The 25,232-nt window shown below is 34.3% G+C and overlaps 1 protein-coding gene across 1 annotated transcript in view; it reads right to left on the bottom strand.

Moving 5' to 3' along the window:
- The window catches only part of TOP2B (DNA topoisomerase II beta), an 84,171-nt gene that overhangs the window by 21,390 nt on the left and 37,549 nt on the right, over positions 1 to 25,232 (bottom strand). Inside the window, exons 9-25 of the mRNA XM_052001174.1 lie at positions 24,070 to 24,171; positions 23,852 to 23,989; positions 22,587 to 22,725; positions 21,634 to 21,791; positions 21,418 to 21,543; positions 17,556 to 17,666; positions 17,366 to 17,471; positions 17,093 to 17,202; positions 16,653 to 16,745; positions 16,445 to 16,559; positions 12,755 to 12,876; positions 12,366 to 12,514; positions 11,179 to 11,410; positions 7,194 to 7,328; positions 5,876 to 6,076; positions 2,113 to 2,308; positions 1,878 to 1,969 (exon numbers count right to left, since the gene is read on the bottom strand). Of these exons, the coding sequence (XP_051857134.1) occupies positions 1,878 to 1,969; positions 2,113 to 2,308; positions 5,876 to 6,076; positions 7,194 to 7,328; positions 11,179 to 11,410; positions 12,366 to 12,514; positions 12,755 to 12,876; positions 16,445 to 16,559; positions 16,653 to 16,745; positions 17,093 to 17,202; positions 17,366 to 17,471; positions 17,556 to 17,666; positions 21,418 to 21,543; positions 21,634 to 21,791; positions 22,587 to 22,725; positions 23,852 to 23,989; positions 24,070 to 24,171 (2,325 nt within the window). The remainder of the gene's footprint in view (positions 1 to 1,877; positions 1,970 to 2,112; positions 2,309 to 5,875; positions 6,077 to 7,193; positions 7,329 to 11,178; positions 11,411 to 12,365; positions 12,515 to 12,754; positions 12,877 to 16,444; positions 16,560 to 16,652; positions 16,746 to 17,092; positions 17,203 to 17,365; positions 17,472 to 17,555; positions 17,667 to 21,417; positions 21,544 to 21,633; positions 21,792 to 22,586; positions 22,726 to 23,851; positions 23,990 to 24,069; positions 24,172 to 25,232) is intronic.

Below are 25,232 nucleotides of genomic sequence, written 5' to 3'. Positions count from 1 at the left end.
GTTATTTTGATGAATGAGAATTATCTATCAATAATCTTTTATTCAGCAATTCTGAGGGTTTTTTTAAACACTGCCAAAAACATAATATGAATTTATATTTTGATTGTAAGTCACTACTAAAATTGATTTTGCAATGTGAAACCAAATCAGATTTGGATATATATTACTAAAACTTTTTGAACTGAGTTCTGTTGATTCACAAAGCATATTTTATGAAATATTTAAATAAATGTATAATTACCAGTGATACCAACAATGTAATTTGTTTTGATGCTTTTAGGAATGTGCTCTTAAAAAATAATTGTTTATTAAACGTCAGCCTCTCAATCACTTCTCTAAAAGTTACTTTAAAAAATAATTTTGTTAGTATGAATGGATGCCTTCTGGAAAAACTATTAGGAACAAAAAGCAGTTCCTCCTACTGTCCCAAATCCCACAGGTTACATGCAATTGAAATGAACCCAACATTAAGTTGTGCCCATTAAAGGTACTGCATGTGGCACTATCATCTGGACATTCTTGTGATTAGAGCCCCTTTTGTCCTTTGCACTAAGAAATCAAATTCAGTATTTTACTGATGTATTATTTCCCTGATCTCCTTTGAATCAATCATTAAAAGGTTGTATGTTGTAATAGAACAAAAATCAGTGTCACTCAAGGGTCAGGGAAGAGGAGAAGAGAGAACATGAGGAAAGAGAAAGGAGAGCAAGACTGAGAAAATAAGAGGGTAAAAATCAAAATGAGCATAATCACAGGAAAACAGATTGCTTAGCTCATTGTAATTCACTTGGGATTTGCTCCACTCTGGCCACTCTTTTCCTAACTTTTATATAATCTGTTCATCTGTATTTTTAACCACTACCTTATGCAATTCATTTAAAATTTGCTTACTCTAAGGAATTTTACTGACTACACATTGGGAAAAAAAGTTATATAATGTAGATAAAAACAAATTGTATAATTTAATGAAAGTTGTAAAGACATTATGATTGAGAACTTTTGGGAACAAGGAAAATTTAAATTGTCAAAATTAAAATTTTCACATCTGCAGATATATATGATGCTAAAATTATATTGTTGGTTTTGTACACACACATAGGAATTACCAAAGATTCCTAAGTCTAGTTATTTACATCACCTCACTTTTTCATATTTGTGTTCTCAATCATAATGTTTTCCTAATATTTTTAAAGACCATAAAAGGGTAATGTTCAACCTTTCAATATTCCATTTATTGAATGGTTATTGTATATTTTTGTGATCTGGAATACATAGCTCAGTTAGTAGCCTTTTAATCTGAGATCCCAAAGGTCAAGTCCCTGAAGAAAATCCTTTACAGAACCAAGCTCAGGGCTGAGAACACAGTAGGGGTTCAGTACAAACTTGGCTACTCCTAATGAGCTTAGCACATGTCATGTTCCCAATGTGAACCAGGACCAGACCAAGTGAGTGGGGGCTGGCTGCCATACCATGGTTATGTAGCAAATACAGTGTAAAAGCTTGAGTGCTACCAATCCAACTCTCTGACAACAAACATGCACCTCACAAAACCACCACCACCACAACTGACACCCTGATTGGCAGGCTCAGGAAAAAGGCCAAGGAGACTGAGCTACCTTCTCACACCTGGAGTGATTGCTCCAGGTCATGGCTGAGTCACACTGGCAAAGGGCTTTGGGGTGGGTGTGCACTGCAAATCCCTGTGCTGTATCTGTTCTGGGGATAAACAGAAGACTTAGTCTCCAGAAAGCACAATTCAGCACCTTTAGCAGCACTAAAGGGTCATAATATTTAGGGTTGGAGTTGGGTTTCCACTGGTTTGCTTAAGGGGTTATTTTTAAAAGCTTCTCTGAATGTCTTTTTCTGCAAATTATTACCTTTTCTTGTGCTTCTTTCCAGGCTTTCACTGGGTCAGATTCATAACCTCTCTGGACTAACATTTGAATCAAATCTCTCTTTGACCTATTCTCTATGTGAGGGAAAAATAAAATTAGGATCAAGAAAAGAGATTCATTTTGTATTTGTTTATATTCTACTGATCAAAATGTCTTCTATTAATAAAGTTTTTTTCCACTTTAACTAACATTCCAATTTTTAAAAGTTTCATCTTACCTATAGTAATTTTCCCTTGTATCTTCTCTAGAATGAAGCGAGCTTGATTGTTTAGCTTGGTGGATTCTGCCCCCAACATTCCCACAAGCCACTCCTTACGTAAACTATAATAATTTAACCTTAAATCAAAGAATTCCTTCAGAATATCTTGTACAGTCTCATACTTCTTCAGACATCCCATATGGTCAAACAGCACCTATTCAAAATAAAGTTTTTTAAATAAATTGATATCATATTCCCATATTAGCTTGCATATTTCCTTAAATTTCAACTGTTATATTTGTCATCCTGAACTCAATTTATATGAACAATGCTCAATCCTGAAATCCATTAAAAGAACAACATTTTGAAAAACATTTCTTTAAATATTTCCATAGAAACCATATGAAAAATCTGATGTTTGGATAAACAAAAACATTACAGCATTTTTTAAACTAAGAACATTTTCCAAAAATTTCTATTCAAATCTGCAGAAAAATTTTTCTCTCAGCCTAAAACTCTCCATATTGTTTTTCTTTTCAAAGACTTTTTTCTGAAGTTTGAAAAAAATTCTCATTTAAAAATTAAGACGTGTTAAATTCCAATATATTTCTTGCCTTTCCACGGATTTTTTTGAACCCCATGTTATGTTCATATTTGGTCCAATATATTTCTTCTTCTCTACCTTCAACTCCACCATCAGCCTTTCTTGACCAAGGATGACAGAACTATTTAATATACCTAAGCTCAGAGAGATGTTAAGTTGGAAGGAACCTTCCAAGGCTATCTAGTCCAGCTCACCATATTTACAGGGCAGGGGGAAATGAACACCCACAGAGGCCAAATGATTTCTCCAAAGTCAGAGGCAATAATCATACCAGGTGAGGTTTCAGCTCAGATTTTCTGTTTCCTGTTCCCAGTTATCAGGGATTCAGCTGAACAAATAAGGATCCCTATGGCATACCCCTAGAACATGACTTTTAAAAAAAATTCATTCTTCATTAGTCTCATTGGCATTTTTCCTTCTTCCTTTTTCATTTTTTCTTATAAGGGATTAAGGAGGAATACATTGGGAAATAAAAGTGATATAAAAAAAGATTATATCAATAAATTTTTTTAAAATCTCTAAAAAAAAGAAAATTAATATCTGATAGCAGATGTTTACATGATTTTTTTTTTTCATAAAAGTAGATAAAAAAGAAGTTCCAGTTATTTGAGGCTGCTGATTGTTTGGATTCTGAAAAATTCAGAGTGTATGCCTACTTCAATTGACTTTAAGTGGCTCCTGGGAACAGTTTAGAAAAAAGGTTATTCAAGGCCTCTAACACAGAAAGCAGAACCAGAAATTGGATGCAAAGAACAGAAAAGAAAAAGTGCGAGAATAGCAGGAGCCACATGTCAAGGTCCTTTGGCTCATTTCTAATATTGTTTCTGAATACAAAGGTAAAAGTATGGAAATACTAGCAAATAGAGCAAAAAGAATAAGGAGAACATCTGGTGTGTGTATGTGGCACATGAATTCATCTGTTTTACAAATTTGTGTATATATATATATATATATATATATATATATATATATATATTATATATATATTATATATATATATTTCTTAAAGCATGCTAGAGATATGTAAAGTGACTGCACTACAGAATTAAATACTCTTCCAATTATTTCATATATATCTTTACAGAGAAGATGGAGACTTGTGTACAAATTAAATCAATGACTTTCCTTTTCTAGGAATTTTTGGTTGCTTTTCTTAGATGAGTATGTAATATAGTAAATGTGAAATAAATATATAATTCCCTCAATGTAAATTAGATATATTAGATACACACATTTGTATTTAAACATTATACAAACATGCATATATACATGCATTACACATATGTATATTATATATATGAATGCACTCATAATGTTACTATTACAAACACACATAAAGCAGTGAGCTAGTCTAGTAGAGTGTATAGAGAAGTACACTGGAGTCAAGAAGATCTGGCCTCAAGTCCAGGCTCTGGTATACCCTGGCTCTATGACCTGCAAATCACTGAATCTCTCTTGCCAAAAGCAACTCTTAAGAGTTGTTAACCTGGCATCTATAAACTATGAGGGGGAGGAGGGGAGAGGGTCATTTGGGTCAGTGAAAATAAAGGTTTTTTTTTAAATGACACTTTAAGTAAAATTGGGAGCCATAGGCTCCCCTAAACTACTAAAGGAGTCTGACACAAAAAGAGGTTAAGAACTCTTGCTCTGTGACTATCTGCAAAGCAGATGCACATCATAGGCCTTCCTAGAGTGGACTGGTAGTACAGTAGTTAGAGCTCTGGGCCTGAAGTTAAGAAAACCTAAATTCAAATCCAGCCTCAGATATTTATTAGCTGTGTGACCTTGGACAAGTAATTTAACTTGCCTGCTGGTTTCCTCCAACATAAAATGGGGATGGTAATAATAATGTCTACCTCACAGGGTCAAATGAGAGAATATTTGTAATTAGCACAGTACCTGGCATACAGTAAACACTATATAACTGCTTATCTACCCCCTTCCCTTGCCCTCCTCTCTTTTTTCCTTCCTTCCTGAGTATTCCTCTTTCTGGCAGCTTGCCATACCAATGAAGGACTAGGCTCTGCTTCACCTACTGAAGGTACCAAGGGTTCTTGTAACTCTCTGCCTCTGCTTGGGCTACTTCCTATGTCTACAAGGCCATTTTAACTTATTAAATTACTAGGTATTCTTTAAAGTCCAAGTCAATGTCGCCCACATGAAGCCTTTTTTGATCCATCTGTTTTCCAGCCCCACAACCCTCTCCATCAGATTCAGAACCATGTCTTATTTTAGACTCTGGAAAGATGTAAAGTGTTTGATTCACAGTTGGTGTTTGATCTTTATCAAACACTAGAATTATATTCATATACATATGTATGTATAAGGTATAGCCATAAAGTACTAGATTTGTCTCAAGCCACACAAACATCAATCAATCAAAATGTATTTCCTAAGCATCATTGATGTGGCCAGCACAGTGCTAAGCACCCAAGTACAAATGAGGAATTGAATAAGCATTTATTAAGTGCTTATTATATTCCAAGCACCATGCTAAGCACTGGAGAAAAAAATACAAAGAAAGAACTAGAAGAGTGTTTGTCCTAAGGGAGACAATCTAGACATGTGTAAGTATAAATAAAATAAAGATGGGATCATTTGGTAGAGTAAGAGTCTAAGCAATCATGAGAAATGGTAAAGTCCTAATAAAAAAAGGCAGCACTTGGGTTGACTCTAGAGGGAAAAAAGGCATTCTAAGAGGTGCCAGCAAGACCAGAGCTTATTCCTGGAAGGATCCATGGATTGTGTCAGGTGCAGATATGGAGAAGCCAGGGTCACAAATGAGGGTGGCCAAAGCCAGCTTGGCTAAATTGCAGAGTACAGAATCTTGTACATATCAAGTGCTTCTATGCTTTCTCTCTTTAAATTCTTTAGTTTGTAGTCTATATATCTATACAAATGACATTTATGTTTTTCAAGGATATTTTTTAAAGATTGAATAGTTTTCCTTATAAAAATCAGTAAACATTTTCACTTGAAATAAAAGAAATTACACAAAATATCATGTCTCAAAAATTCTTCCTATATAATCATATATTATATTTCCTAACAAGAGTCAATTAATAGCCACAAATAGTTTGAAGACAAACAAGCACATTGAGGTTTTTACATAGTCAGTCCCAGTACAATCAATACTTTGATATCACAAAAGAGTTTAGTAAATGCAATGTAAATTACCATAGAATTACAAGTGAGAGTAGTCTGAAGTTTAAAGACTTTATGCAATCCAGCAGCTTCTGCTTGCACAAGTTTTTCTTCCGTCATCTTCACCACAAATTTCACAGTTGTATCTGTATGATATTCTTTATAATCAGAAATTAATGCTGGTGTTTTGTCTGTTCCATTCAGCATAGGTTCTAAAACCTGTTCTTTGTATACCTGTAAGAATGCAAAAATAAAAATGGCAATTTACTGGTTATCAAAGAAAACCTCATCTCAGCTTTAAAATTTGGTGGGGTTTCCATATAAAAATCTTAATAACTTATTTTTATACCCCAATTTTCATTAAAAACTAATGTGTTTGGGACAGCTAGGTGGCACAGCAGATAAAGTGCCAGCCCTGAAGTAAGGAAGACCTGAGTTCAAATCTGACCTCAGACACATAACACTTCCTAGTATGACCTGGTCAAGTCAGCAAAAATTGTCTCAGCAAAAAACAAACAAACAAACAAAACTAATGTGTTCAAGTATTTTAAAAATGTTAATAGTACTTTGATTAAACAACCATCCCTTGCTAATATATTGGCTAAGTAATTAACAAGTGTCATGTCATAAGACTTTAATCAGGAGAATTTTTGAAAACATTCATCTGCTTTTCACCTCAACCATTTTCTACCCAATCACTAAAAATGACCTTCTCAGGAAAAAAATTATTCAAGCCATAATTTACAAGACTTTCCTGCATTCCCAGAACAGGAAAGATACAGAGCACAAGGAAAAATCTTTGGCATTTACCTCACACAGCTAATTTCCTCTCTTATTTTAAATGGGTGATGATTTCAGTGGCCATATTTTTTAAGCCAAAACAACAATAAAAATCTACTCCATCACCAAATAAAAATAAAAGCACTATTATTTTACTTCTGCCTTCTAAGTTATTGAGAAGAGAGAAACTGAACTATGAACATACCATAAACCGTCTATGAACTTTCAAGTTGAAAATAGGAAAAAACTTTATGTTCTCAATTAGATGGTAACTATATGGTAGGAGGAGAGGAAGAAGCAGGGAGAGAAAGAAGACTAGAGAAGAGAAAAGAGGGGACAAGCAAAGGGGAGGGAAAAGGAAAAGGGAAAGAGGAAAGACGGAGAATACCCATAGACATATATTTTGAAAATCATTTAACCAAACTAAAATGCACTTTCAATACAAGGAAATCCAGATTCTAGTACAGAAATTTTAAAGTATTTATTAATAGTAAATTCCAAGTTTTAGAAATTGGTTTTAAAAAAAGAAATTGCTTAAAACTCCCAATCATGGTCATGCATTTATACTAACCTGTGTCCATGTTCTAACTGGAAGTTCTGTGATCTCTACTGTATTTCTATCCACTACAAATATTTCGCCACTAACAGCATACTGGTTCTGGCCAATTTCTTGGATTGTTCCTTTAAAATTTTTGTAGTTTGGAAGCTGTAAACACAAGGGAAAAGGCTCAGGGAATTCAGAGAAACAAGACTTTTCTTCCATGTTGTAAATTTATATTTTCAAATGCTCAGTGGAATTCAATGCAAACTTTATTAACATTATTAGAAGTTCAACATAACTAAATTTGAACTCTTCTTCCCCACTCCCTCTGCCAGCCAGGCTCAGATTCCTGGTGCCCACTTACCTATTTCTTTTAACTGTATTACCATTCTCCGCATTGTACAGACTCAGAATGTGGGTTATCTTTGAACTGTTTCCCCATTACTAGTTAGACACCAAGTTTGTATCAAGTCTTTTGTAATCTCTCTCCAACTTTCCCCTTTTATTCTGTTTTCCAAACCATTTACTTAGTTCACACATGAGCTACCTTATACCCAGAGCAAAAAGAACTTTCTCATAATCTATCTTCACTCTGATCTCTCTCCCACCTCTTCACCCATAATGATTTTCATCCTTTCAGAACTTGAGCCATACTTCCCACTAGGGATATAATGCTAAATGGGTCCTCTCATGTAGATTTAATCTCTTTCCTCTTTCAAAGGAAAGAGTAATAAAATTAAAAGCAATATTATTGAACTAATAAATAAAACTAATAGCTGATTTTGTGAAAAAAAAAAAAACAATAAATAGATCAACCTTTGGTTAATTTAATTTTTTTAAAAAAGAAGAAACCAGGGTAACTAGGTGGCATAGCTACCAGTCCTGAACACCAGTCCTGAAGTCAGGAAGACCTGAATTCAAATCTGGCCTCAGACACTTCCTAGCTGTGTGACTTTGGGCAAGTCATTTAACCCCAATTGCCTCAGCAAAAATAAAATAAAAAATAAAAAAGAAGAAAGCAAACTAACAGTATCAAAAATGAAAAGAGTGAATTTCCAAAAACAAAGAGGAAATTAAAGCAACAATTAAGAGCCATTTTTCCCAACTGCATGCTAATAAATCTGAAAATTTAAGTGAAATGGATGAATATATACAAAAATATAAATTGTCCAAATGAAAAGAAAAAGTAATCAAATATTTAAATAATACCATTTTAGAAAAAAAGAAATTGAACAAGTCATCAAGGAACTCCCTAAGAAAAAAAAAATTCCAGGACCAGATGGTTTTACAAATGAATTCTACCAAATATTTAAAGAACAATTAATTGCAATACTATATAAACTATTTTGGAAAATACCAAATTCTGTTTTATGACACAAATATGATACGCAAACCAGAAAGAACTAAAAGAGAAAAAGAAAATTATAGACCAGTTTCCCTAATGAATTTTGATGCAACATTTTAAAACATTTTAAACATTTAAAAAAATATATTATCAAAATATAAATTAAGAAATTACATCAATTAATCACCACAACACTACACTATGACCAGATGGAATTTACATCAGGAATACAGGGGTTGGTCAATATTAGAAAAAACTAGTTCTATAATTGACAATGTCAGTTACAAAACCAACAGAAATCATACAATTATCTGAAAAGATGCAAAAAAGGCTTTTCACAAAATATAGAATTCATTCCAATTACAAACACTGGAGAATATAGGAAAAATGAAGCTTTCCTTAAAATGATAAGTAGTATCTATCTAAAGTTATCAGCAAACTTTATTTGTAATGGGGATAAGCTAGAATCCTTCCCAATGAAAAAAAGGTAAAACAAGAATGCCTATGATATCACCACAATTATTAGAAATGGTACTAGAAATGTTAGCAATAGCAATAAGAGAAGAGAAAGAAATTGAAGGAATAAAAGTAGGCAATGAGGAAACAAAACACTCTTTGCAGAAGATGATGGTATATTTAAGAGAATCCACTAAAAAAAAATCACTTGAAATAATTAACAATATTAGCAAAGTTGTAGGATATAAAATAAATCCACATAAATCATCAGTATTTCTATATACTACCAATAAAGATCAGCAAGAAGAGATAAAGAGAAATCCCTTTTTAAATAACTGTAGATAATATTCATCTGGAAGTCAGAAATATAAAGGGAATTAAAGGGAAAAAAAAACAAAGATGGAAATAGCCATACCAGATCTAAAACTATTACAAAGCAGCAATCATCAAAATTATTTGGTATTGGCTAAGAAACAGGGCTAGAGCAGTGGACTAGATTAGGTACACAATAGGAAATAATTATAGAAATCTACTGTTTGATAAACCCAAAGACTTGTAGGATAAGACCTCACTATTTGACAAAACACTGCTGGGAAAATTAGAGAACAATATGGCAGAAACGAGGCATAGAGAAACATTTAACACCTCATCATGCCTATAAGGTAAAAATGGTTACATGATTTAGATATAAAGAGTGATACCATAAGTAAATTAGAAGAGCAAGAAATAGTTTACCTGTCAAATCTGTGGAAAAGGGAATAATTTGTGACTAAAGAAGAGATACAGAACATTATTAAATGCAAAATTGGTCATTTGATTACCCATGCAACCAAGATTAGAAAGAAAGCAGAAATTGAAAAACACTTTTTACAGCAATTGTTTCTAATAAAGACCTCACATTTCAAAGATATAGAGAAATGAGTCAAAAATCTAAGAATGTAAGTCATTCTCCAATTGATAATTGGTCAATGGATCTAAACAGGCAGTTTTTCAATAAAGATATTAAAGCTATACATAGCCACATTTTTAAAATGCTCTAAATCACTATTGATTAGAGAAATGTAAATGAAAATAACTTTAAGGTATCACCTCATACTTATAAGATTTTCTAATATGACAGAAAATGAAAATGATAAATGTTGAAGATGTAAGAAAATTGGGACACTAATGCATTCATTGTTGGTGAAGTTGTAAATTGGACCAACCATTCTGGAGAGCAACTTGAAACTATGCCTAATGGACAATCAAATTGTGCATATCTTTTAATCCAGTAATACCACTAATTGGTTTATATCCCAAAGAGATGATATAAAAGAGGAAAAGACCTACATTTATAAAAATATTTATAGCTCCTCTTTGTGATGGCAAAGAACTGGAAACTGAAGGAATGCCCATCAATTATAGAATATCTCAAACTGGTATACAAATGTAATGGAATACTATTATGCTATAAGAAATGATGAGAAGGTGGATTTCAGAAAAACTTGGAAAAACTTACACGAACTGATGCTGAGTGAAGTGAGGAGAACCAGAATATTGTATACAGTAAAAGCAACATTGCACAATGATTGACTTTGCTCTTCTCAGTAATACAATGATCCAAGACAAGTTCAAAAGTCTCATAATAAAAACTGCATTCCACATTTGGAGAAAGAACTAAGGGGTCTGAATACAGATAGAAGCATTCTATTTTCACTGTGTGTGTGTGTGTGTGTGTGTGTGTGTGTGTGTGTGTGTTGAGAGGGGCTGTTCCCTTTTGTTCTGTTTCTTTTTTCATAACATAATCAATGTAGAAATATGTTTACATAATTGCACATAATATATAACCTATATCAGACTGCTTGTCATCTTAGGGAGGAAGAGGGTGGGGAGGGAGAGAGAAAAAATTTGAAATGGCTTATAAAAAAGTGAATGCTGAAAACTATCTTTATATATAATTTGAAAAAAAAATAAAATATTATTTATCAAAAGAAAAGATACAATGTTATCTTTATATCCCCAAAACATAGTTAATATTGTATAAATGTATCTTGGACACACATTTTACCAAATAACAGTTTTTAGCAATATACATATCAAATCAATTCATAAATAGAGCTTTTATTTGTATAGCATGCTTCAGAAAAGAAAACTAACTGTTCTACTTTTTTCAAAATAATTATATAAGTGTTTTAAACCAGAAGAAATATAGTCTAACAAATGTTAACTTATTACCATGGGATGAGGGTCCAAGCCATCCAACATCCTTCTGACATTGTTCACAATCTCTCTAGCATCATAGTTGGGAAGCTTACAGGCCCATCCAGTACCAATGCCTTCAGCACCATTTATTAAAACCATGGGAATTATGGGCATATACCATTCAGGCTCTACACGCTGGTTATCATCATAAAGGAACTTAAGCAGGTTGTCATCCACAGAAGGGAAAAGTAGCCTTGATAAGGTGCTAAGAATAAGCAGAAAATAGAATATCTGTTGAGATTCTGATAACAAAAAATATTAAAAGGTGCACACTTCATATTTTAATTATACATTTAGCTTTTTTTCAGGAGTCTATTAGTATAAAATTTTTACATAATTGCCTGTAGCTCTTATTGTTTATATTCAATTATACAAGAGTAAAATTAGAATAAGATAATAAAATACTAAATTTTTTCATTTCCAAATACATATTTTCACTCAGATGAAAGGTTAAAATAATAGAATTCTATTTTGTCTACTTAATATCGAAAGAGACAAATCTATGGTCTACTAACTCTAAACACTTGATGATCCTTCATTTGAAAACACTGATTAATCTACGGATTTATCTAAACAGAAATAATAATATATGTTCTTAGCATGTAATCACCATAGTATGCCTCAACCGATTGTAAGAATACATTATATAATAAGGAAAAGAAAAATTTTAATTCCTTAAAACTGATTTCACAAGAAATCATAATGTACTATACACAGAGTGCACAAGTCTCTACTTTAGTTCAATACTTCAATAATTCCTAGATGTGGAGCTTTCTCAGTCCACCTAATGCATATGGCAGCCCCTCTTTGAGGTGGCAGAATCATGAGGAATTATTAGTCAAAAAAATCAATCATTATGAAACCATCTAGTGATGAACCTCTCCATACTTAGCTTGGTTGGTTCTCAGAAGGTACATTGCTAAGGATGGCTGACCACTTGGTACGACCTGCCAGAGTCTGACCCCCACCAATATAGCCCCATCATGAGTATCCATGGTTACCTCTCTGCCATAATGGGGCATCAGAGTACAAGTAAGACACTTAAGTAGAGACACAACTTCAAACAACAACAAAGTAAGACAAACACATCATGCACAAGTTTAATCTTTTAGTTCATTTCAGCAAATCTCAAAACATCTTTTATTCTAATAGGAAGTTACCTTAACATTGTAAAAATATAACGAGGGCTTGCAGCATCTTTCCCACCATGAAGCCTAGTTCCAAACTGACCAATAGGTTGAAGCAAATTAATATTGTTACTTCCAACAAAGTTCTGGGCCAAATTGACTATAGTCATCATTAGAGCTTGCTAGAAAATAGAAACACAGAAAATACAGGATTATTAATCTAAATTTCAAGTGATACTTTCCCTAAAATGGGTAACAACTATCTTGAAATTTCTATGATTTATTATTTTATTAAATCTATAACTCTCATTATTGTAAACAAAGAATTTTTTGACTGTGCTTTTTTTCCTATGTATATCTGTAAGTAATATGTATATTTGAAATGAGAGAATGAAATTGCTTCCAATTTTCTTAAGACTTACTTCTCCATGATGATAAGCAGACATCTCAGCAACTGATCCAGCCAATTGAGCAACTTTGACTTCCCGTTTATCATTTCTCTTAAAACAGGTAAACAAAACTTTTCGTTGACCTGGTTTAAAGCCTATTTAAAAAGAAAAGAAAAGAAAAGGAAAGAATTCTTAAAATGACTAAAAGTGATGGCTTTAATGCACTTTAACACCAACAATTTTCTGCTCATTCAGAAAAAGAAGACAAACATGGTTTTATTTTGAATAAATATAATACGGACAAAAATAAGCAAATTATCTTCAAATTGAGAACTTGTGCCATATATATAAGACCGATACATAAAGCTTATGTTAACACATTTACTTTATTAATTCTATGCTCTTTTCCCCTTTATCCTAAAAGCAAAGTACCAATCATAAAGAATTTTTTTCTAGTGATACGGGCTTATCCACTGATGCCAGAAATCTTTTTGTGGGCTTTTAGATTTAAATATGAACAAAATGCTAGTTACTCCTGGGTTCTAAACAAAACAATAACATAGAGGGGTAAAAGTTATCCTAAATTTCTTTTGCCTTTAAAGCAGGAAAACCACTATGTGTCCATCACTGTGAGGGAATGTAATGTAATATATGGTCCTTTCCTTCAAAAAAAAAGTTGCATTTTCCTTTGAAAAGCAATTTTTGGAACCTTTGAAATATATAGACTACAAAGAACATAAGTTTGGAGTAGAGATGAGTATCACTGGGATAATCAGAAAAGCAAATTATTTGTGAACAGGTAGTAAGAGCTGGATTATCTGAACTCATCTAGTAAACTTTCTATATACATAAATGTACATAATTTAAAAAGATGAACCACAGATGGGTCAGTTCCCTTTTTGACTCCATGATTTAGCTTAAGGCCTTTCCTTTAGATCACAGGTCTTCCATGTCACCAGAACTAGTCACAGGCACTAGGTCTTGTACCTTGAGACACCTCCACAATCCAGTTAAGGACCAAAGATTCAAATAAAAAGATTTCGTGTTGCCAAAACATTATTGACAGGGAAAGTCACCAAAATAAGCCCCTTGATTTTCTTCCTTCTCTTATGTTCAAAAGAGAATTGACATACTCCTGAGAGTATGAGCACCAGACAAAAGATAAAATGCTATATCCCAAGGGACAGGGAATTCTAACCTCTTGCTCTTCCTTTCTTAGGGATAAAGATTGTCTAGATGTCTAATGAAATCCCTTTTAGCCCTCCTACTGCCAGCACTTTCTTTTTTAAATTTTAAATGTGCAATTCTTCTAAACATATTTTCACAATTATCATTTACTGCCAGCATTTTCTAATGTTTTATCCCTACCCACTACAGTTATAACCCTCTCATGTCCTATTCTAGCTCTGCCTACCCTTTGTTCCCTCTGTGCCTCCCAGAAGCCTCCTGTTCAACTGTTAACCAACTTTCCTTTTATTACTGAGACTTCTTCCTCTTATGCTCTATTCTATTTTTTGGCACTCACTAAGGTCTGGTTCTCCTCATCAGACAGTGTGCCTGTGACCATCCTTTCTGACATTGGTTATATCTACTTGCATATTCCTCACTGTTCCCTACTGTCTCTTCTAGATCTTCCCCTACCTATAACTCCCCTTACTCAGCACCCTTTCTTCCATAAGATTTATGCTATCCAATCAAAATCATGAGGCTAGTTATGTACAGGCTCTACATAATTCTCCATTCATCAAAGAGTTCAGTACTTGGCTTAAATTATTTCTCTCCATCCAAAGCTTGTCTTTATACTAGAACTTCAATGTACACTTTGATGGTACCTTCAATTCCCTGGCTCCTCAGACTTCAATCCCCTCAACTCCATGACCTACTCTTTTACTTAATCTCAGCCACATATAGGGATATGGTCATATTCTTAATCCCATCATTACTATCTATTTTTTTATCTATAATCATCTTCTCACTATGACTTTACTTTTCCCAAATCTATTGTCCATCCTCATTATGACTTCAAATTTACCCCTAGTATTCTGCTGAAGAGAAGAAAGTGAGAAAACAAAATATGGTGAAAGCTTGGGAGAATACCCAACTGTGGAGAAGTCCTGCTAACACTTTTGTTCCTATTAATAGGCCAGCTCCAGGACAATATTGAAAAAAATCTCCCACAACGAGTTGCCTGGATCTGCTACAAATTTCTGTCACAAATGTCAGTCAGTCCGACCCTCTCTATTACAAGGCAATCTTTTGACAACTAGTACTCCAGTTCTCTAATCATATTCCCCACAACAGATACACACCTCTATTTTCTCATTCCCTCTCATCTCCTCCCACCTATTATGCCCACCACCATTCATGCCCCACACCTTTCTCATCCTCTTTTCCAATCTGCTGTTTCCTTCCCTGATGCAGTTCTACCTCACTTTGAAAAACTTATCATTCAAAGCCACCACTGTTTCATCCTATATTTCTCTGGCCTTTCATACTCAAACATGCTCTGTGGTAACCATCTGCACTCTTCTTCTTTTCTCACTCCTTTGAAATGACTTTTATAATTACCAAATCCAGTGAGCCTTCCTCAGTTCTCATCCTCCTAAACCTTTGGGGTGACCACCGCCCCCCTTCCTAAATGTTCTCTTCTCTGGATTTCCATAACAACTCCTACCTGTCTGAATGGTCCTCCTCATTCTCCATTGCTAGTTCTCTTTCATGTGTTTAAGTAACCTCTCAACCAAGATGATTTCCCAGGAATTCTCTCCCCTGAATTCTGGTCTGTAACACCAACTGCCCAGGGTATATTTTAAACCTTCTCATAAGCATCTCAAACTCACATATAAAAGAAAAAAAAATCTTATTCTCTTTCTCTGGAAATCTATCCCTTTTCCATATTTCTGAAAGGATATCACCATGTTCCCAGTGTCACAGGTATATGATCTTAAAATCACATTCAATTTCCTCCTCTCCTTTATCCTACATCAAATCTTGCCACTTCTCTCTATACATTTCTTGCAGCTGACTTCTTTTCTCCACTTACAGCCAGCATCCTGGTTCAGCTCCATCTTGTCTCTCATTTAAGATTATTGCAGGAGTTTCCCTAATTGGTCTTAGCTATCTCCCTCCTCTCTATTCTATCTCCACAATCCTGAAAAGACCTAAACCAAAAGCACAGGATTGTTCAGGGCAAATCCCTTCTCCAGAATCTCCAGTGACTTCCTGTTATCTCTAAGATCAAATACAAGCACCTCTTGGGGGCATTCAAGCCCTTCACAATTTAAGTCAACCTTACCCTTATTCTAGATTTCTCCCCTTTAGATACTTTTCGGTCCAGCCTATTTGACCTTTGACTTTAATTATCAGAAATGTCACCTTCCTTCTCCAGGGCAGTTTATGCCTCTCCCCCCCGACCTAGTGTATTCCCATTCTTTAAGTTCCAGTTTCTGGTATTCCTATCTTTCTTCAAAACTCCACCTTACACAAGGCCTTTCCTGACCACCCCCCTTCAACTGTAGGTTCCTCTCCCTTGAAACTAATTTATATTTAGTAAGCACATATTTTTCATATACTTATATATATATATATGCGTTATTTCCTCTGGGTTCAAACTTCCTGAGGGCAGAAACAGTTTCATTTTCATGGCTAGTACATAACAATTATTTAATAAATGTTTGTTAATTGAATAATTAGACAATATTTTTAAATAAATAAGAGACTTACCATCAACAAGAGAAGGTATAGATCTTTCATTGTCAGAGTTTGAGAAAAGAATCAACTCCTTGTTGATAAAATCATTATAAGTCAAATGCTTTGTGGCTGTACCATATAAAAATTGCTAAGAGAAAAGGTATATAATAATGTTGTCATTATTATTGCATTCATTTTGATTCTTACTTCCCCCTCAACAGACCATCATTTCACAACTAACCTCTGGCAGACCATGTAACCTGCGCTGTCTTCGATCTTCCATGAAATTTGTTAACCATTCTTTACGGTCATCAATCTTCTTCTTACTGAATGCCTGAAATAGGAGATCATTAAAGATGTTATTTAAGTAAAATTGAGATTTCATCTGCCTAAACTAAATTTTAGTAATGATAAAAACCCTAAAATTTCTTACTAGGAATTTCTTTTTTTTTTCTGTTTGCAGGGAATTATATTTCTACTATAATGCATCTTATACTGCTGTGAGTTTTAATATCCAAGAGGGCTTTTATGATAAAATATCAAGCAATTTATGATGTCTCTACAATACACAGCCTGAAAAACTTACTAGACCTTGAGTTGGAATTTTTTCTTAGGTAATATGTCAAGCAACAGGAAGCTAGGAGGGGGAAAGAAAGAAAGGGCAAGAGCTAATTGTCATACTAGAGTAATAGCTGCATCATCTTCAGGACCAGCATATCTAAACAAAATCCGATGCCTTTCCATGTCAGCAAAATATTCCTTTGCTTCTTTAGCTGTGCTGGTACCCAACCCTACATAATGAGAGAAAAAAATCCACAATATAATATGTTCTAAAGCATAAAGAAAATGTTCTTCAAAATAGTTTTCTATTAAAGAAATATTAGAAACTGCTTAGAACACCCACATGAAAAACAGTAGCAGTCTCCTGTAACTTAAAAGACTTGAAACACAAACCTTTGTAGTATTTTATCTTCCAGGCTTTCTGGTTTTCTATATGTTTCTTCCACTCATCAAACTCAGGTATACTATAGAAGGAAAGCTCCTGCTTATTTTTGCTTGCCTTAAAGATAACAACAAATACATTCAGTTTGTCTGTTAGGCTTCAAAATTGCACTATTTTAAAAGTTTTTAATGTAAACTGTACCTTTACAATGGGAGTGATGAACTCTTCAAGAAAACCATGTTTCAAAAGTGAAGGCCAATTATGATGAATGAAGTTAATAAGTAAACCCTTTATGTGAGAACCATCTTGATCCTAAATATTATAAAAGTTAAGAAAAAATACAAAAATTTTAGAAAAGGAAAGCTAAACACACCAATTTTTTAAAAGAAATAAATAGGGAATTTTACCAAATGGTAAAAGCTAGGCCTGGAATCAGGAAGACCTGACTTCAAATCCCATTTCAAAAACCTACTAGCTATATGACCTTGAGGAAGTAATCTGTTTGTCTCCATTTCCTCAACTGTAGAATGGTGATAATAATAGCACCTACCTTGCAGAACTGTTGTAAGAATCAAGTAAGACAAAGGCAGTGTCTGGTACATAATAGGTATTATATAAATGCTAGTTATCATCATTATTATTTTTTACTTTAAGTAATTTTACTTTAAATAACAGAATATATTAAGTAACAAAATAGGAAATATGATAAGAAAGATATTTTTTGAAGTTTGGCATAAAAAAATTCTTCCATAGTATGAACAAGGAAATAGCCATGAAACAAAGCTCCCATGAAAGAATTGAAAGAACTAAGTTGCTGACTGGACCTGTGCTTTCATTAGCATAATAAGCACCCAATGAAATCATGACTCCTAATGACAACAAAAATAAATATTAGCATAACCTAATATTTGGAGTTTCATTTTAGTTTACAAATGAAAAACAACCTATAAGGATTCAAAATATGATGACATACTAGTTATGATTTTTTATTAGGAAAGGAAACCTCTGGAAGACAAGAATTTTCTAGTTCATGATCTTCCTTCCCAATGAGAATGCTACTTTTACCTGCAAGTCAGTGAACCCCCTCTATCATGACTGGAAACAATCCTAGAGAGAAATCATGTGGTGCATTAAGGACCCATCACAAATTTTCAATTTTTCTCCCATTCTTCTTATATTGATACCATTGAAAGCTGCTTAGTATTAGTTTGTTCTTTCATTAACTTAAGCTCCATATATGTGAATATATATAAATATTCAATGAAACATAAATAAAGCAAATTAAAATTCATATTTATACAGTAAGGTTTACAAGGTTTACAAAGACTTTTCTCTTAACAACTCTTTGAGATGGGTAGATAGATGTAAATATCATTCCCATTTTTCCTAGAAGGAAGCTGAAATTTAGAGATATCATAACTTGACCCAGTCACACAAGCTTAAAAGAGTTCAGAGCTGAGGCTGGAATGCAGGGCTCCTAACTTCAATTTCTATGTGTTTTTTTTTTTTTTTTTTTTTTTTATAGCAATACATTCCCTTATACTTGTTCTAAGGGGTTGTTGGAAGGGACAGATTGGGGGAAAGGAAGGCAAAAAGAAAGAAAAGAAAAGTTGGCCTATCAGCCAACAAACATTTATTATGTACCTATGATTTACCAAGTCCTGCAGATTCAAAGAAAGACAAAAATGGAGCACCTGCTTTAAAGAAGGCCAAAATCTAATGGAGATACAATTAGATTACAAAATCTAATGGAGATAATGGAGATACACTGTGTCCACATAAAGTGTCTCCTAGGAGCACAAAGTCAGAAGGAAACTACTAGGAACTAGAGGAACAGAAGAGTCTGACCACAGAAAGTACAATTTGAGTTGAGCCAAGAAATGAAAGCGAATAATGAGTCAGAGTCCAGTGATGGATTGTCCTGGGTCAAGAACAACCAGGAGCCAATGACAACTCATCCTAAAGCATGAGGAGATTGGGATGACGTCATGAAGAGCCTTCAACAATCCAAAGAGGAGGCACTAGTGGACATCTGGACTCCAACTGTGGAGTGACTGTGGGCTGGAACATGGAGAGGACTGAGAGGACTCCTGAGAAGCTGGTGCCATAGTCTGGGAATGAGACCAGAGATCTGTCATAAGGAGGCAGCTGTCTGAGTGCAGAGAAGGGGAAATTACCAGGACAGGAGAGACGCAAGGGCAAGAAGGGCTGACCAGATCACTGATGCTGCCGGGGAGAGCACGGGAACTGGAAGGAGACTCCTCACACTAACAAGAATCTTGCAGGAAAAGGTAGGGTCTTGGTAAAAAGAGAATTAATCCTATTTTAGACATGTTGAGTTTAAAGTGCCTGTAAGATATATAATTTGAAATATCCAAAAGATAGTTGGTGATGTGAGGCTGTAGATCAGAAAGAAATGGGGGAAAGAGGAAGGGAGAGACGTGAGAATCAAGTTCTTCGAAATGATCCTTGACCCATGGAGGCTGATGAGATTATCAAGACAGACAACTTGAAGGGAGGAGAGAAGAATCAGGGCAGTGCCAATGATGCCAACTCCCTGGCAAATCCTTGACCACACAGCCCCTCTCCAATCCTGGACATTTTCTCTGGCTGTCTGCCAAGCCTGGAACACTGCCCTTCTTGGTATTACTGGCTTCCTTAAAGTACCAGCTCAAAATTCTATCTCTATAGGAAGTTTCTCCTGATCTTCTTTAATACTTTAATTCTCTCTGTTAATTATTTTAGAATTCATTAATCCATAGTTGTTTGTATGTTATTTCCCTCATCAGACTGCAAGCTCTTTGAAAGCTTACCTTTCCTACACAGAGCAAATGTTTAATAAATGTTTGTGACTGACAAAGCCTTAAAGTGCAACACTCCCCCCACCACTCCAGATGCATGAAGATCCAGCAAAGGGGACAAAAAAGCGGTCAGCACTAAGACAAGGGCTAGGAAAAAGGGCAGAGCCTATCCAGAAGATGGTGCCTGCTGATTTCAAAGCCTGTATTAGGTCAAGAAGGATGAAGATTAGATTTGAAATCACTGGTAATGTTGGAGAGAATTTTTTGAGATGAATGCTGACATCAGAAAATAGATGGTAGGGGAAGTGGAGGTAGGTATTAAAACCAAGTGAGAAGATAGAAAGGAAAGGCACCTAGTGTAGACAATTGTCTTCCTCAAGGAATTCAGCTGAAAAGAGGAAGAAAGAAGCCAATAGTTAAAGATGATACATCAAATCAAGTGAAGATGTTTTAACGAGAGAGATATAAGAGTGTTTGTAAACAAGAAACCTGGAAGGACTGAAGGTGAAAGACAAAATGGAAATGAGAGTGGGAACAACCTTCAGAAGATAAAAGGGAAAGAATCAAAGGGGCAGGCAGAGGGCTGATCTGACAAAGATAAGGTTCCCCTTTGTAATCAGTGCTCTGTCTGGTTTCACTTCCATGGAACAAGATGCCTCTTCCCATTGTTTCTACTCTCCCCTTGCTGCCAACTAACTCAAGCCCAACTTGATACCATCCCCTCAGCCTCTTCTCCCTGTGTTGGAGAGTTGGAGGATAGAAGACCAAAGTCTTCCCAAAGCCTTCCTTTAGAGAGAGCAGAACCTAGATTCAGTTTGGTCTATCTTGCGTCTGCTTCCCTGCCTAGTTTCACTTCCAAGCAATAAAATCCCCTACAGGGACCCACTGGTGTCCCATTGTCCCTTCCTACTCCACCCTGTACTGCCTCTGAATTCTTGATTTTATTGGTTTGCTTTTCTCATTTCAAGTACTGTATAAATGGCATTCTTCACCCATGACTTTAAAAAAATCAGCTGCTACTAACTATGCACATCATTTAAGATATATATATATGTGTGTATACACATACACATATATCTTTATGTATAATATTAACTAGTTTAAAAGGTTAAGTTACAAAGTCATTGAATAAGTTAAATAGTGAAAAATGTATTCTGAACAAAAATTAAATATATTAATAGCCAAGAGCAAGCTCACAAAATAAAGACCTAAATAACTTGACCAAAGAACATTATAATTAAGTGACAGCTTTTAAAATGTACCTGATCAGTCATAATCATAATTTTTCCATAACGCAAGGTTTTCAGAGATTCTGCATCTTCATAACTTTTCTTATACTGAAGACCAACTATTTTAATAATGTTGTTGATTTCTGCATTTTCCATAATCTGTGTAAAAATGTTGATATTCAGTAAAGTGAATAACAAATAAAATACAATTTATATCATATAAGTATAATAGTAATTTAATATCTTTACCTGTTTATGTGAAGCTTCTCGAACATTAAGAATTTTACCCCTGAGTGGAAAGACTCCATATCTGTCTCGTCCAATCACACCTAACCCAGAAACTGCTAATGATTTTGCAGAATCTCCTTCGGTTAATATGAGTGTACACTCTAGGGAATGTTTGCCACCTTACAAAAGAGGAAAAGAGAACAAGTCAAAGGGAAGATTCACTAGAGAAAAAATTAAATATCTTATGCTTTGAAAATATGAACACACTGGAGAACCATATTTACTCAGTAAGCAATTCTCTATTAATAATAAAAAATTGTGAAAATGATTAATTACAAACATATATTATTTTTCTTTATTGTTTATTTTTAAAAACTTATGGTTTCTTTCTCAAATCATACCTTTACTGCTCAAGTAGACTTTAAAAAAAACTGAACTGGTATCTTGGAGATCAGGTATAGAAATAGGAGAATAACAATATTCTTTATATTACACATAAGTATTAAGCATATATTCTAGTTTTCAAGTGCATAGAAAATTTTGAACAAATTATGATAATGACCAAATCTGATTAAATTTTAATTTATTCAAAGAATTTAATTTAACACTAATAGCTATGAAGATAATCATCAAATTTTAGTACTGGAAAGAATCTTAGATACAATTTTATAAAACCTTATTATTTAATTAGATGAGTACAATAAGGTCTAGAATGATCCTATAGCACTCTAAGTTCCTTAATTGCTTTCTAAGGTCAGAAAAATTAAATTGTATTATAATTTTTGTGTCTTCAAATGAATTGTAGTTCAGTAAAAAAAAAAAAAAAAAAATTAGTAATCCAGATAGTTCAATTTCTTGTTCAAGAAATTGAATAAAATTCGCTTTATTCAAACACCTCATTTCCTAAAGAATTTGAACAAGAAAATCTTGAACTTGTAATAGTAAAAATATACAAGTAAACTGGTCTTTCGTACCTGCATCATTCGCATCATCCAGTTTGGGAATGCCTTTGATTTTACTGTATTTTACTGAGGAACACTTCTTGTTCAGTTGAGTCTGAGCTTTAAATTTGACCCAGTTCAGAATACTTTCTATAATACCACAGTTGGAAGCCTAAAAAGAAAAGGATTTATTTCCCTACTGGATCACTTGAAAATATTTAGCTGATTTATAAACATGTTATTTGGGATTCTAAAACACTCACTTATCTAACCTCTGCCCTTTCAATTCAACACACATTTACTAAGTATCAGCAAATGTGTGTATGTCCTGTGAAGTGAGCAATATAGAGAAAGAATCAATCAACACAAGGGGATTTCAATGAAGTGCTAAAAAATTGCAGAACACTTTCTACGGGTTATCTCATTGGATTGTTACAGCAATCCTAGCAGATAGACACTGCTGTTTTTCCCATTTTCCAGAAAAGGAAACTGAAGCTGAGCGAGATGAAGTACCAGCCAGTGCCTGATTAGATTTGATATTCTCCTCTAAGTCTTGTGCTAAGTTCTGAGGATATAAGTACAAAGAACAAAATAATTCCTACTTGAAAGAGCTGAAATACACAGAGGGAATCAGTAAGACTAGACAAATTCTCAGTTGCTGTAGATGTAGCAGAGGAATGAGTAACATTGGGTGGGAATTTAGTTCTCCTGACTGACAAATTTTTAACATTACAACATGAATTTGCTTGGTTTTAACATGACAAAGACAGAAGACAAAAAGATAGTCACTGGGAAGTAATGGTGTTGTTTGAAAAAGAAATAAATATAAACAATTTCAAAACATTTAAAAATTATTTTAAAAATTGCAAGAGAACCACAGATGACTTCAAAATTATAAACCTGGTAGTGCCCACAACAAAAAGGCAGAAGTTTGCAGAAAGGGTAAGTTTGGATGGGGGGGAAATAATGAGTTCTATGAAGACATTTTTAAGATGTCAATGAGACATCCAAGTAGTTATGCGCATGTACTTGTGTGTGTGTGTGTGTGTGTGTGTGTGTGTGTGTGTGTGTGTGTGTAAAGTGAAAGATTTGGAGTCACTTGTGTAGATGACCACTGAACATGTGGGTGTAAGGATATCAAATCAAAGAGCACAGAAAGAGAAGGTGGTCCAGGACAGAGCCTTTGAGTGACAACCCAGACTTAGGGAAGAGGAGAGAGATGATTAAGTAGTAAATCAGATAATCAATTACCATGTTTCCCTATTCAAAAAAAAGTAAATAAGGATTGTTCTACTCACTGCTTTGAAAAATTTCTCAGATAGCTGACACTTAGACCCAAAGCTTTTGGGTTGCAGAGTCATGTTTTCCTTTGTCTGAGAATCAAAAGTTGGATTTTCAATAAGACAATTGACAAAAACCCATATGTGGTTTTTTACCTGTTAAGAGGAAAAAAAACACAGTGTTGAAAATTCTTCATAATTTTTCAGGGATTTAGGGAATGTGTTAGACTACTTACTTGAAATGGCTTTACTGATACTCCAGCTTTGTTCTTTTTCTTAACTACTTCAATCAGTTTGCCAACGATTTGATCCACCACATAATCTACGTGCCTTCCACCCTTAAAAAGAGAGAAAAGGTTTTCAAGCTTTCCAGTATCAAAGTTTTATACATATTCAAGATTTCCAAAGTAGCAATTCTTAAAAGTCAGGGAAGGCTCCCAAAAGAAACAGAAAGTCAAACAAGCAATTCAATTGCACACTCTCTTGGCCTAGTGCTCCATAGGATCAAAGCCAACCTTTTACCCTTTCCTGTCTAAGCGCTTTAGACAAAGCAAGGAAAAGTGAGCCAGAATCATTCTTGCTTAACAGTGCAAAAACCCTTGGGAAATCACGGTCAAAGTCTAAATATAATTTAAGACTGATTTTTCCTAAAGAAATCTAATATTTAGAACTTTAACCAATCAGTGTCTACTCTTTATACTTTTTTTCTTTTTTAGGTCTAGAGCTATTATTTAACCAGGTAGGAAATAGCCAACTAAGGAAATTCCCAATATCTATTCAGCTCAGCAACTTGCTCACTACTTATTACCAGAGCCCAGATCACACAGTAGTTAATACTTGAATCTAGATCTTCCTGATTCTGAGCTGCTGGCTTTCTCCCCATTCAACCTGGGCTGGGGAAACCTTTGTTCTGCCAAGGGCCATTTGGATATTTATAACATCATCTGTGGGCCATACAAAATTATCATTTTAGAGAACACTCAAGCAGTAGGATATTGTCATGCCTAGCTTTTAGTTCATAATTGACTGTGGTTGCCTTAGCAAATGATTTTGCAGGACTTATGTGGCCCATAGGACCAAGGTGCTTCCTCTCACTTTGCACACAGCAGAAACATTCTAAAGATAAAAATATCAATGAACATTTCAATAGCACTTTAATACTTGTAAACATCTTTATGTCTGTGATCTCTCCATTTATTACCAACATCAATGAACCAGCACCAGCTTCTATGAGTGGGGAAGGCAAGCTGACCTAGCCCAGTGAGGAAATCATCTTGCTGGAGAGACAGAAGACTATACATTTTGGTCTGCTCAGACCATTGCCACCAATTTCCCTCAGTCTCTTAGTCTGGATTTGAGATAGCTCAAAGCCCTATAACCAAAAACCCTGGGAAAAGTA

This window comes from Antechinus flavipes, chromosome 5, assembly GCF_016432865.1.
Source record: "Antechinus flavipes isolate AdamAnt ecotype Samford, QLD, Australia chromosome 5, AdamAnt_v2, whole genome shotgun sequence".
NCBI lineage: Eukaryota > Metazoa > Chordata > Mammalia > Dasyuromorphia > Dasyuridae > Antechinus > Antechinus flavipes.
Note: the sequence above shows the minus strand (reverse complement) of the source record. Positions and strands in the feature narration are given on the sequence as shown.